This window comes from Lagenorhynchus albirostris, chromosome 1 (genome assembly GCF_949774975.1).
Source record: "Lagenorhynchus albirostris chromosome 1, mLagAlb1.1, whole genome shotgun sequence".
Lineage (NCBI taxonomy): Eukaryota > Metazoa > Chordata > Mammalia > Artiodactyla > Delphinidae > Lagenorhynchus > Lagenorhynchus albirostris.
The window spans coordinates 40,470,206-40,484,267 of NC_083095.1; the positions used below are offsets into that span (position 1 = coordinate 40,470,206).

A 14,062-nucleotide genomic window follows, 5' to 3' on the forward strand; every position below is an offset into this window, starting at 1 on the left:
AGGAAGTGAATCAAAAGTGGTTTTGGGCTCTGCCTCCAGCAGGGACTGCCACAGCTGCACCCAGACGCAAGCTAAGTGCTGATACCCATACTGAGTGTCCACACTGCCCTACTTACTCTGCAATGTAGCTCCACACTAGGGCAAGGGCTGTAGCAACCAAGGGGAGCACTCAGTTGTGCAGGACACAAAGGCAGCTTGGACCCAGGACAGCAACTGAATGGGGCAAGGGCAGTCATAACTGATGCTTATTGAGGCAGCACATCACAAGCGGTCACAGGCTCTGACTGTGGCCAGGACCACCACAGCCCGCATCCAGACCCACACTGAGCTCCTGTACTGGCCCCTCTTGTTCCAGTACCGCTCACCCTGTGGGGCAAGGGTGCCAGTGCTGGGATGGGGAGAGCACACACTTAGAGGAAATGGAGCCAGCTCCGACCTAATCCTTAGAGCTTCTGCTCCAGCAATTTGGGAACTGACCCTGCCCCCCAACAGGGTGGTGTGAGCAGAGGGGAAGCCCCAACTCACACTTGGCTCTACTCTAGCCCCTCCATTTCCAGCCCCACCTCCTACCCTAGGGAAAGACATGATTTGTGCTCACGTCAGATCCAGCTCTCCTACCAAAGTCACTGGGTACATACAGACTATATAGGGATGCTTCCATACAAGGACACCCCTTCAACAATACAACAGGTAACTTTCACCTAATTTCAGAGACAGAGAAAGTTAAGCAAAATGAGAAAGCAGAGGAATTTTTTTCAATTGAAAGAATAAGAGAAAACCTCTGAAAATTACTAAAAAAAAATCTCATCAGTAAAAGCAAATAAACAGTAAAGGTAGTAGATCAACCATGTATAAAGCTAGTAGGAAGGTTAAATGATAAGGTAGTAAAATCACCGATATCCACAATAAGTAGCTAAGGGATATACAAAACAAACAGATGTAAAATATGATGTCAAAAATATTAAAGGCGGAGGAGTAAAAATACGGGTTGTTAGGATGTGTTGGAACTTAAAAGATCATCAACTTAAAATAATCATTCATATATATGTATGTGTGTGTGTGTGTGTGTGTGTAACAATACTTATATGAGACAAAATAGACTTTAGTATAAAGACTATAACAAGAGACAAAGAATGACATTACATAGTGATAAAGGTATAGATCCAAGCAGAATATATAACAGTTGTAAATATTAGGTGTTCCAAATATTAGGTGTTCCAAAATAAGAACACCTAAATACATAAAGCAAATATTAACAAACATAAAGGGAGAAATTGATGGTAACACAATAATAGTAGAGGACTTCAACACCCCACTAACATCAATGGACAGATCATCCAGACAGAAAATTGATAAGGAAACACTGGCCTTAAATGACACATTATACAAGAAGGACTTTATATTTATGTAACATTCCATTCAAAAGCAGAATACACATTCTTTTCAAGTGCACATGAAATATTCTCCAGGATAGATCACATGATGGCCATAAAACAAGTCTCACTACACTTAAGAAGACTTAAATTATATAATGCATCTTTCCCAACCACAACAGTATGATACTAGAAATCAACTACAAGAAAAAGACTGCAAGAAAGATGTAGAGGCTAAACAACATGCTAAACAACCAGTGTGTCACTGAAGAAATCAAAGAGAAAAATTTGAAATACCAGAAGACAAAAGAAAATGGAAACACAACAATCCAAAATCTATGGGATGCAGCAAAAGCAGTTCTAAGAAGGAAATTTATAGCAATATAAGCCTACCTCAGGAAACAAGAAAAATCTCAAACAATCTAACCTTACAACTAAAGAAACTAGAAAAAACAAAATCCAAAGGTAGTAGAAGGAAAGAAATAATGAAGATCAGACTGGAGATAAATAAAATAGAGACTAAGAAAGCAATAGAAAAGATCAATGAAACTACGAGCTGGTTCTCTGAAAAGATAAACAAAACTGAAAACACAAAACAACCCAAATAGCCAAAACAATCTTGAGAAAGAAGAACAAAGCTGGACATATCACATTCCCTGATTTTGAACTATACTACAAAGCTACTGTCATCAAAAAAAAAAAAAAAAAGTATGGTACTCGTACAAAGACACATAAGTAAATGGAACAGAATAGAAAGTCCACAAATGAACCCACACTTATATGGGCAATTAATCTATGACAAAGGAGGCAAGAATATACAATGGGGAAAAGACAGCCTCTTCAATAAATAGCATTGGGGAAACTAGACAGCTACATGCAAAATAATCAAACTGGACTACGTTCTCACACCATATTCAAAAATAAACTCAAAATAGATTAAAGTCTCAAATGTAAGACCTGAAACCATAAAACTCCTAGAAGAAAACATTTTGGGGGGGGGGGGTTTGTCTCCTCAGGAAAGGGAAATAAAAGCAAAACTAAACAAATGGGACTGCACCAAACTAAAAAGTTTTTGCACAGAGAAGGAAACTACCAACAAAACGAAAAGGCTGTCTACTGAATGGGAGAAGATATTTGTAGACAATAAATCCAATAAGGGGTTAATATCTAAAATATACAAATAAGTCATATAACTCAACATCAAAAAAACAAACATCCCCATTAAAAAATGGGCAGAGGACTTGAATAGACCTTTTTCCAAGGAAGACATACAGATGGCTAACAGCCACACAAAAAGTACTTCAGCATCACTAATTATCAAGGAAATGCAAATCAAAACCACAATGAGATATCACCTCACATCACTCAGAAAGGTTATTATCAAAAAGACAACAAATATCAAGTGTTGGCGAGAACGTGGCGAAAAAGGAACCCTCTTGCAGTGTTGGTGGGAATGTAAATTGGTGCAGCCACTATGGAAAACAGTATGGAGGTTCCTCAAAAAATTAAAACTAGAACTATCATATAATCCAGCAATTCCACTCCTGGGTATTTATCCAAGGAAAATAAAAACACTAATTTGAAAAGATATCTGCACCCCTATGTTCACTGCATAGGAACAATATGCAATTGCATATTTACAGGAACCAAGATAATGGAAGCAACCTAAGTGCCTATCAATAGATTAATGGATTAAAAAGATGTGGGGGTGTGTGTGTGTGTGGAATCATAAAAAAAAAGAAAGAAATCTTGCCATTTGCAACAATATGAATGGGCCTAGAGGGTAATATGCTAAGTGAAATAAGTCAGGCAGAGAAAGACAAGTACCATATGATTTCACATATACGTAGAATCTAAAAAAACAAAACAAATGAACTAACAAAACAGAACAGAAACAGACAACAGAGTCCTATATACAGAGAACAAACAGGTGGCTGCCAGAGGGGAGAGGGGTGAGGGGATGAGGAAATAGGTGAAGGAGATTAAAAAGTACACATTTCCAGTTAAAAAATAAACAAGTCACGGGTAAGAAATGTTCAATGTAGAGAATATAGTCAATAATAATGTAATATCTTTGCATGGTCATAGATGACAACAAGACTTATTGTGGTGATCATTTTGTAATGTATAGAAATATCAAATCACTATGTTGTACACCAGGAACTAACATAATGTTGTAGGTCAATTACACTTCAATTAAAAAAAAAAGAATCACAGGGCTTCTCTGGTGGCGTAATGGTTAAGAATCCGCCTGCCAATGCAGGGGACACGGGTTCAAGCCCTGGTCCGGGAAGATCCCACATGCCACGGAGCAACTAAGCCCACGTGCCACAACTACTGAGCCTGCGCTCTACAGCCCGCAAGCCACAACTACTGAGCCCCCGCGCCTAGAGCCCATGCTCTGCAACAAAGAGAAGCCACCGCAATGAGAAGCACGTGCACCGCAACAAAGAGGAGCCCCCGCTCACCGCAACTAGAGAAAGCCCACGCACAGCAACAAAGACCAAATACAGCCAAAAATAAATAAATAAATTTATATTAAAAAAAATCACAAAGTTAAGGTAAAAGAAATTAAGGGGCTTCCCTGATGGTGCAGTGGTTGAGAGTTCACCTGCCAATGCAGGGGACACGGGTTCGTGCCCCAGTCCGGGAAGATCCCACATGCCGTGGAGCAGCTAGGCCCGTGAGCCATGGCCGCTGAGCCTGCGCGTCCGGAGCCTGTGCTCTGCAACGGGAGAGGCCACAACAGTAAAAGGCCCGCGTACCGCAAAAAAATTTAAAAAATTTTAAAAAAGAAATTAAAATGACAATGATGCTTTTTATATGCTTGTAGCATTCATTCCACTAAAGTTATTAAAGCTTAAAATTTTGGGATATCCTACATTTGATAACTGTATTAAGAAAATGGACTCCTTATAAAAAAAAAAAAAACAAGATTGCTGGGTCCCACCCCACCTCCAAATTCCCAGATGATGCTAATCTGGGGAACACACTTAGGAACAACTGAACTAGGGTGATGCCCAGGTTTCTGGTTAGAAACCTAGGTGGACTTAACACTAATGACATTCTTGCTTATCTCTGTATCCTAGTGCCTAAAGGTTGGGTACATAATATCAATTCAATAAATACTTTGTGAACAGATGAATTGGCGGGGGGGAGGGGGACAGGGACAGATACAGCAGGGGACACCCAGATAGCTTAAGAACTTTTATTTTCTTGGAAAGAATCTATTTATTCAATGAACATATCTTGAACACTTAACTATGTACCAGTATTGTGCTAGTTGATAGAAGACAGTCTCTGTTCCCAAGGAGATCAAAGTCTAGTGTAAAGAAAGATGATTTTTTAAATATAAGAGAACTGGAAGCCTTGAGAAGTCAGGAGAGTGTTTGCAGAAAACATAATGCGTAACTTGATACATAAGGGACAACAATCACTTGCCAGGTAGATAGAGAGGCAGGAGGAATATAAAAGAAAAGAATATACAATGGCTAGATGCCTGAGAGAACATAGTGTATTCTAAGTGTCAAATTTGAAGGGCCTTGTATGCTTTGAACTTTTTTTTAATTAGATAATCAGGACACATAAAAAATGTTAGTAGGTGAGTATTGCATTCTGACCTGAATTTTAGAAACCTTTATATGAAAAAGATTGAAGAAAGAAAGTGAAAAAGGAAGCAAAGTAAATTATTATGAGTGCCTCTAGGGGCTATGACCCCCAGGACCTTAACTGGCTTAATTATATGTGAGACGGAAGCAAGAAGAACTCTTTACCCAAGTCTCTGGCACAGAAGATTGGCTGGGCTAAGTTTCACCACAACAGAATGCACAATAGTTAGAACAGGTTTCACGAAGATAAGCTCCATTTTGGGACATAAGGAACTGAAGTACATGTCAGACATGCAGGTAGAAAGATAGAAATGTTCAGAATCCAGTTGGAAATCTAAGTTTAAAACAAAATAAATAAGGGCTTAAGAATTAGTACCATTCACTGTACCTTTTTAACTGGTTTTCCCAGAGACTTTGGCTTCTGAGTAAGTTCATTTAAGGGCACAGTGAGGGCAGAATGGGGAGGATGCCCACACTGGACCTGTCACCCCCAATCTAACAGAGCAGTTCTGTTCTCATCTGTTTTATATTTTGGGGTCCTAGTAAGAATTTTTTTAACTATTCAGTTTCTTTTAAAGGTTTGAAAACTATTATCATATATAGCTTTAGAGTCAAACATTTGGTGTTATATCTTCTTTACCCGCTTAGTAGTGGACTCAGGAAAGTTAATGTGGCTGTTCAGGGTTGTTATAAATTATCAGGAACAATACACAAAAAAGTACCTAGGATAGAGTCTAGTACATAGTAGGTACTTAACAGTGAATGAGACTAAAGGTCAAGGAAAGACCTTATACAGCAACAACTTTAGCAGAGGAAGAAGAGATGGACAAAAAGGATTTAGAAGAAGTCAGAGAGAAAGAAAACTAAAAGGAAGTAGGTGATAAAGCAAAGGAAAGACACAGTTTGAGGAATATGAGAGTAGTTTAGCAGAGAGGTAAAACAAGATAAGGACTACAAGATAACCCACCCAATTTTATAATTGGGAAGTCATGATGAATTACCAAAATCAGATTCACTTTGTATGTAAATGTCATATACTGAAACAATATAATTAAAACACTAAAAATACTTATGCGTTCTTGATTCATAAAGAATAAAGTATGTGCTTATAAAGAAATTTTAGAAAGTGCCCCAATGACCTCTCCCCTTCTTGTCCTGTGGTTATGACCAAAGATTTATTCAGGCCCATGTTGTAAAGTGTTTCTTATAAAAAAATCCATTTTGTGTCCAAATTTATTCTAAATAAAAACGAGAAATATACATATTATTAGAATTCTGAATGAAGATCCTCTAATTGGTACAGCCACTGTGGAAAACAGTATGGAGGTTCCTCAAAAAATTAAAAATAGAACCACCATATGATTCAGCAATTTTGATCCTGGGTATATATATCTGAAGAAACAAAAACACTAATTTCAAAAGATATACGCAGCCCAATATTCATAGCAACATTATTTACAGTAACTAAGATACAGAAGCAACCTAATGTCCATCAACAGATGAATGGATAAAGAAAATGTGGTGTGTGTATATATACACACACACAAGGAATATTAGCCATAAAAAAGAATGAAATTTTGACATTTACAACATGGATGGACCTGGAGGGTATTATGCTTAGTGAGATAAGTCAGAAAGAGAAAGACAAATACTATGTTTTCACCCATATGTGGAATCTAAAAAATAAAAAAATGAATGAATATAACAAAACAGAAGGAGACTCACAGATACAGAGAACAAGTCAGTGGTTACCAAAGGGGAGATGGGGAGGGGGAGGGGCAAGATAGGTGAAGGAAATTAAGAGGTACAAAGTACTAGGTATAAAATAAATAAGTTACAAGGATGTAATGTACAGCACAGGGAATATAGTCAATATTTTATAATAACTTTATATGCAGTATAATCTATAAATATATCAAATCGCTATGTTGTACAGTTGAAACAAATATAATATTACAAGTCAATTATATGTCAAGTAAAAAAAAAAAAAAGATCCTCTATCTTTTTCCTGGGAAACATCTCTAAACATTGTCAAAGTATCTGACTCTTCTCTTACATAATAATAAGTTTTTCAGGATACATTATAGACTCAGAAAATGGATTTTTTAAAAAAAAATGGAAATGCTGCCTATATCTCAGAAAACATTTCTAAACATAGTAGGAGGCTATAGTTTAGGAAATATCCTTACTCCTAAAGAATGTTACCTTGAAAAAGAAAGTACACTGCTGAGACTTGATGAGTGAAAAGCACTTGAGCCTACAGGATGCTATTAAGTGGTACTTAGTAGCTTTGAAACTCTGATTCTTATCTTCACATTAGCTGCTTAATTGAAATGACTGAGTTTTCCATTAGGTGACCAAATATTTATTTTATTGGCTTTGGGAAACTGTTATAATCATATTTACAGTAAGAATTTTCTAAACATTTATTTCCTCACAATGAACAAAGACTTAACACTCCTTAATAGCTCTGTTTGCATGAAAATTCCTTGAGTTCTCATTACTTATTTTTCTATGAATAGTTAGGACAATAAAATGGTTCTCAGTACAAGCCAGAAAACCAGAGGTAATTTCTCATAGAAAATTATTAGTTCTAGAAACCAAAACTGAAGTTCCTGGCTTACCAGAATTTAGACAATTTGTAGTTTTGTAATTCTTAGGGGATTTTGCAATTCTTAAGGAATCAGGAGGAAATCAGCTTTTATTCTGGTATAAATTAATATATCCTGCAAACTTAAAAAAATGGTCACATGTTGGCTAATTTGGGCAAACATTTTAGATATTACCTAAACAGGAAACTAAAGCTCTCACATTTAATATTTTAAAAATAGCATAGCATGCTCAAATCAATGTTTCCCATGTAATGGAGTACACTGAAATGTCTGTCAATGTGTTACAAGTGAATATATATGAAACTCAAATATTTAATTAACTATATAGCATAGCTGAGGGAAGTCCTGCAAAAGGATGACAAATCACCTAACATACATTATAAATATTCAGAGGCTGACTATGGTAAAGAATATCTATGAAATAATTCTGTATTTCTACATAAAATAACATTTTATAAAATAATCAAGACCATAAAGTATCAAACATTAAAGTACTGCAGTAATTATATGATAAGGATGTTTTAACATTGCCTAATGATAACAGACAGTACATTAAGTAGAACTTAAAAGAAACAAAAGGATATATTTTTTCCATAAAGTACATCATACCTTTCACCTGTATACAAGGAATCTTTTAAATAACAAAAAGAAGTAATATACTATAATCAGAGAGCAAAGTTGATTTTATACAAATATGTCTATAGCCCATCTCCTCATTCCTACTGTGTTTTCCTTTTAGAAGATAATATTTTCAAATGGTTGACAGTGTCTTTGAGTCTTGTGTCAGAAAAATGGAAATTTATATAAATATAAAGAAAACAGAAGATTAAGAATGCTCTCTAAGACATGGAGTACAGATTTTTAATCAGTCTATGCTTTAATATTCTAGGTAACTGGAAATGTTCATTAAACTCAAATTTGATTACAAAAGATTGAAAAAAGTTTAGTAATGTAAGTTTTTCCCTAGTTTGCTTCCTTTTCTTTCTTTGCTCAAGGGCATTTTAGTCTGCAGTGATCCAAAAAATATGCATGTTCTGCTGTAACTATAATCTGCTGACAAAATATGTGGAACAGAGAACAGATTCACAGAACTCCCAGTTTAACTTACTTCTACTTAATGGTTCTTGATGACTCATATTTCAATTACAAAAAGAAAATAAGCATTGATAAGGTTCCACATCAACAGATTATATAATTAGATTAATTTTACAAAAATACTTTCATGTTCATTTTCTTCTTTGCTCTTCATAATAACCAAGCGGGGAGAAAAGAGGGGAGGAAAGCAGAGTATCTTCAGTTTATAAAGAGCAACTCAAGAATCAGGGAAGTCAAATTTGCCTCAGGTAACAGACACTGTCACCTCTGCCTACCAGGTGAGGATAAGAGAAACATGAACAAAACTATTATTACATAATGGTGGTCAAGGAGTCATAAACAAATTATAAAAGTAAATGAGGGGCCAGGATATTAGAAAATGATGGAGGCAGCTCCAAGCTCCCATCCCTCCACAGAAACACTGAAAACAAGTAAAACTGTCAGAACCAACTTTGTCAGAACTCTGGAAAGTAGCTAAAGGTTTACAGCAACCAAGAGACGGCTGAATCAGGAAAACGGCAACTTTCAAATGGTAGGAAAGCTTTGTGGAATTTTTACTTGCCCTTGCCCCACACCTTCCCCAGCTCAGCAGCCTACCTTCCCTGTGTGGGGCTGTGGTCCCGGTTTTCAGAGGAAGAAGGGTAGATATTATAAACAAATTATTGTGTTTGTCTGTTCTATTCTGTCTAGGGGCCTGACTGGACTGACTGAAGGACTGACACGGGGCACTCATCTTTATCTGGAGGAAAAGATTACAGTTGAGAAATACAATAGACCAACTAAAACCTGGAAGGAAAAGCTAGGGAAAGGAAATACATTTTTTAAAATTATAGGATAGAGCATATGTCAGGTCACAAAACAAGTGTCCATAAATCTTAAAAGACTGAAATCATGCAAAGAAACCTCTCTAACCACAATGTAATGAAGCTAGAAATCAACTGAAGAAGGAAACTGGAAAATTCATGAATATGTGGAAATTAAACAACATACACTAAGAAGCAATGGGTCAAAGAAGATATGAAAAGGGAAATTAGGAAATACTTAGTGATGACTGAAACAGAACACACAAAATTCATGAGATACAAAGAAGGCAGTGCTTAGAGGGAGATTTATAGCAGTTAATGCTTATATTAAAAAAACCTCAAATCAATAACCTAATGTTACACCTTAAGAAATTAGAAAAAGAAGAATAAACTAAATCCAAAGCTAGTAAAAGGAAAGAAATAATAATGATTAGCATGAACATAAATGAACCAAAGAACAAAAAAACAACAGAGTCAACGAAAGCCAAAGTTAGTACTTTGAAAAGATTAGCAAAATTGACAAACCTTTAGCTAGACTGACCAAGAAAAAAGACAAAAGATGCAAATAACTAAAAAATAACTATGAACAGCTGTATGCCAACAAATTAGATAACCTAGATATATGGACAATTCCTGGAAACACAAATTATCTAAACTGATTCAATAAAAAATAGAAAATCTCAACAGACCTATAACAAGTAAGAACTGTACCAGTAATCAAAAACTCCCAACAAGTAAAAGTCCAGAACCAGATAGCATCATTGGTGAATTCCACCAAATATTTAAAGGAGAATTAAAACCAATCCTTTCCAAAATCTTCCAAAAATAGAAGAGGGAGAAATACTTTCTAACTCATTCTATAAGGCCAATATTACCAATATCAAAGCCAAACAATGATATCACAAGGAAATTACTGAGCAATATCTCTTATCAATATAGATGTAAAAACCTCCAACAAAATATTAGCAAAACAAGTTCAACAGCATATTAAAAGAATTATATACCATGACCAAGTGGGAATTATCCCATGAATACAAGGGTGGTTCATCATAGGAAAATCAATATGATGTAATACAAAGGAAAAAAAAAAGTGACTGTCTCAAATGACACAGAAAAAGCATTTGAGAAACTCCAACACCTTTTCATAATAAAAACACTCAGAGATGGGACTTTCTGGTGGTCCAGTGGGTAAGACTCTGCACTCCCAATGCAGGGAACCCAGGTTCGATACCTGGTCGGGTAACTAGATCCCACATGCATGCCACAACTAAGAGTTCGCATGCCTCAACTAAGAAGCCTGCATGCCACAACTAAAAAAAAAAAGATACTGCGTGCTGCAAATAAGATCCAGGGCAGCCTAAATAAATAAATAAATAAATATTAAAACTGTTAAAAAAAAAACACTCAGAGAACTAGAAATAGAAGGGAATCTTCCTTAACATGATTAAGGGCATTTATGAAAAAACAACAGCTGACATCATACTCAATGGTGAAAGACTGAAAGCTTTTCTGCTAATATCAAGAACAAAGACACGGATGCCTGCCTTCGCCATTGCTGTTGAACACTGTACTGGAAGTTCTAACAAAAGCAACTGGGCAAGGAAACAAAATAAAAGGCATCAAAATTGGAAAAGAGGTAAAACTAACTCTATTCACAGAATACATGATCCTATATTTAGAAAATTCCAAAGAAGTCACAAAAAGGTCACTGGAGGTAACAAATAAATTCAGCAAAGCTGCAGGATACAAGATCAACACACAAAAATCAACTGTATTTCTATACACTAGCAAAAAATGTTCCAAGAAAGAAATTAAGAAAATAATTCCATTTACAATAGCATCAAAAAGCATAAAATACCTGAAAATAAATTTGACCAAGGAGGTGAAAGACTTGTACTTTGAAAACTACAAACATTGCTGAGATAAATTAAAGGCCTAAATACTGTAAACAGAAAAATATTCCATGTTAATGGATTAAAAGATTTAATATTGTTAAGACAACAATACTACCCAAAGCAATCTACAAATTCAACTCATTTTTAAAATTACAACAGCATTTTTTGTAGAAATGGAAAAAGTGATCCTCAAATTCATATGGAATTACAAAGAGGCCTCAATCAGCCAAGACAACCTTGAAAAAGAACAAAGTTGGAAGACTGACAGTTCCCAATTTGAAAACTTACTATAAAAGCCACAGTAATCAAAATAGTGTGGTACTAGCATAAGGATGGAGATACAACTCAATGCAACAGAATTAAGAGTTCAGAAATAAAGCCATACATCTATGACTGACTAATTCACAACAACAGTGACACCACCATTCAATAGGGAAAGAATAGTCTCTTCAACAAATTGTGCTGAGACAACTGGATATCCACATGGAAAAGAATGAAGTTTGACTCACACCATATATAAAAATTAACTCAAAAGGGATCAATAAACTAAAAAATATGCACTATATATATGCACTAAAACCATAAAACTTTTAGAAGAAAAGATAAGGGTAAATCTTCACAATCTTGGACTTGGCAATGGATTCTTATATCAATACATGACACCAAAAGCATGAGCAACAAAAGAAAAAATAGTAAATTGGACTTCATCAAAATTTTAAAACTTTGTGCATCAAAGGACATTATCAAAAAAGTGGAAAGATAACATAGAGAATGGGAGAAATATCTGCAAATCATCTATCTGATAAAAGCCTAGTATCCAGAATATAAAGAACTCTTAGAACTCAATAACAAAAAGGCAAAAAACCCAACTAAAAAATGGGCCAAGGATTTGAATAGACATTTCTCCCCAAAAAATATACAAATGGCTGCCAACACAAAAGATGTTCAGATAATTAGTGATTAGAACCCTTGTACACCACTGATGAGAATGAAAAATGGTTCAGCTGCTGTGGAAAACAGTTTGGTAGTTCCTCAAAAAGTTAAATATAGAATTATAAGACCCCACAATTCCAATTCTCAGTATGTACCCAAAAGAACTGAAAAGTACCAAAATAAGTACATGTACAGGCATGCTTAACACAATTCACAATATCCAAAAGGCAGGAACAACCCAATGTCCCTCAATAAATGAATATATATACAAATTGTGGAAGATCCATACAATGGAATATTACTGGCCATAAAAAGAAACGATATATACTACAATGTGATGAACCTTGAAAATATTATGCTAAGTGAAAGAAACCAAACACAAAAGTCCACATGCCACATATTGTTTGATTTTATTTATATGAAATAGACTGGAAATTACACATTTTTTAAAAAGTATCACTTCCACTGACATGAAAGAAAAGCTTTAGGTAAAGCTTAAGAGATTCATCATCTCAGAGAGAGACAATGAATGGCAGGACCAAGAAAAGGGGGATGTTACAATTAGTTAAGTCCCATGTGAAAAGCATGAGTTCAGAAAGCCCTACTAATGTAGCAAGAAAGATATGACTACACTGGCTTAGGTTTTGGATCATATAACAGGATTCCAACTAAAAAGAGATGGCATACTCTTCTTAGGATAACCTGAGGAAGGTTTATTTACAAAAGGACTATTTCCAGAAGTGAGAAAGTAGAGAAATATAGCGGATAGCTCAATAACCCAGAGTACCAGCAGAGGCATTGCCACTCTTTAGGCAAGAGAAACAAGTGTGGCTCTAAGAACCCAAAAAAGAGAGAATGGTTTAAGAAAGGACTGTCTTGAAGAGCGGTGACTTTTTGTTGAAGGGCAGAGCCAGCATATGCCAACCCAGTATGGAAATAAATACCTTTGTCTCATTCCCCTCCCACTCTCTAATTTCCTGCTGAGGCTGGCCACTGCCCACCCCCACTACAACCCAGAAACCAAAAGATGCAGGAGCCACTGATATAGTCCACACAAGTCAGTTTCCCAGGGTATAGAGCAGAGTAGAGAAGGGAAAAGAATGGAATTGAAAGAGCTAACAAACATATCCAACAGGAAAAGTATTCCCAAATCTCATGTCCCCTTCCCAGATATCCAGTCAAGAACCCCAAGCTATTAACTCAGTTCCAGATAGACTAAAACTGTAATTCTGTCTACCTTGGAAAGTGAGTGAGTTTAACCTTACAAGAAGTACACCTGACCTTTGAACAACATGGGTTTGAATGCACAGATCCGTTTATACATGGATTTTTTTTTCCATGAGTGTATGTTACAGTACTACACCATCTGCAGTTTCTTGAATCCACAGATTAGAAAACTTTGATACAATGGGTTGACTGTAAAGTTACACAAGGATTTTCAACTCCTGGAGGGTCGGCACCCCTAACCCCTGCGTTGTTCAAGAGTCAACTGTAAACTGAAACCAGTAGTGATACTTTTGTATAAACTGTGATTATATGGATATATACATAGGTTCTGTAACTAATGAGCTGTGTTGTATATAATAATTTCCTTTTTTAAATGTTCAAACCACTTAAGAACACTTGATTTACTTAATTTTTGTCAGATTTATTCCATTTACAATTGTTGGACTTCTAGGCAGATTTTGTTAGATGTGTAAATCAGCTTTCTAGGAGTCTGATGCGCTTTAAAGAATCAGAGTT

The 14,062-nt window shown here is 35.7% G+C and overlaps 1 protein-coding gene across 7 annotated transcripts in view; it reads right to left on the reverse strand.

The window, feature by feature from the left end:
• MNAT1 (MNAT1 component of CDK activating kinase) overlaps positions 1 to 14,062 on the reverse strand; it is a 223,808-nt gene that overhangs the window by 18,898 nt on the left and 190,848 nt on the right. For 2 of the 7 annotated variants that reach the window (XR_009539149.1, XM_060141845.1), the window contains exon 8: positions 3,985 to 4,098. The exons of the other annotated variants lie outside the window; for them this stretch is intronic. Coding sequence is in view for 1 of the 2 variants with exons in the window: in XM_060141845.1 (XP_059997828.1) it covers positions 3,985 to 4,098 (114 nt within the window). In the remaining variant the exon portion in view is untranslated. The remainder of the gene's footprint in view (positions 1 to 3,984; positions 4,099 to 14,062) is intronic. 7 annotated transcript variants of the gene reach the window in all.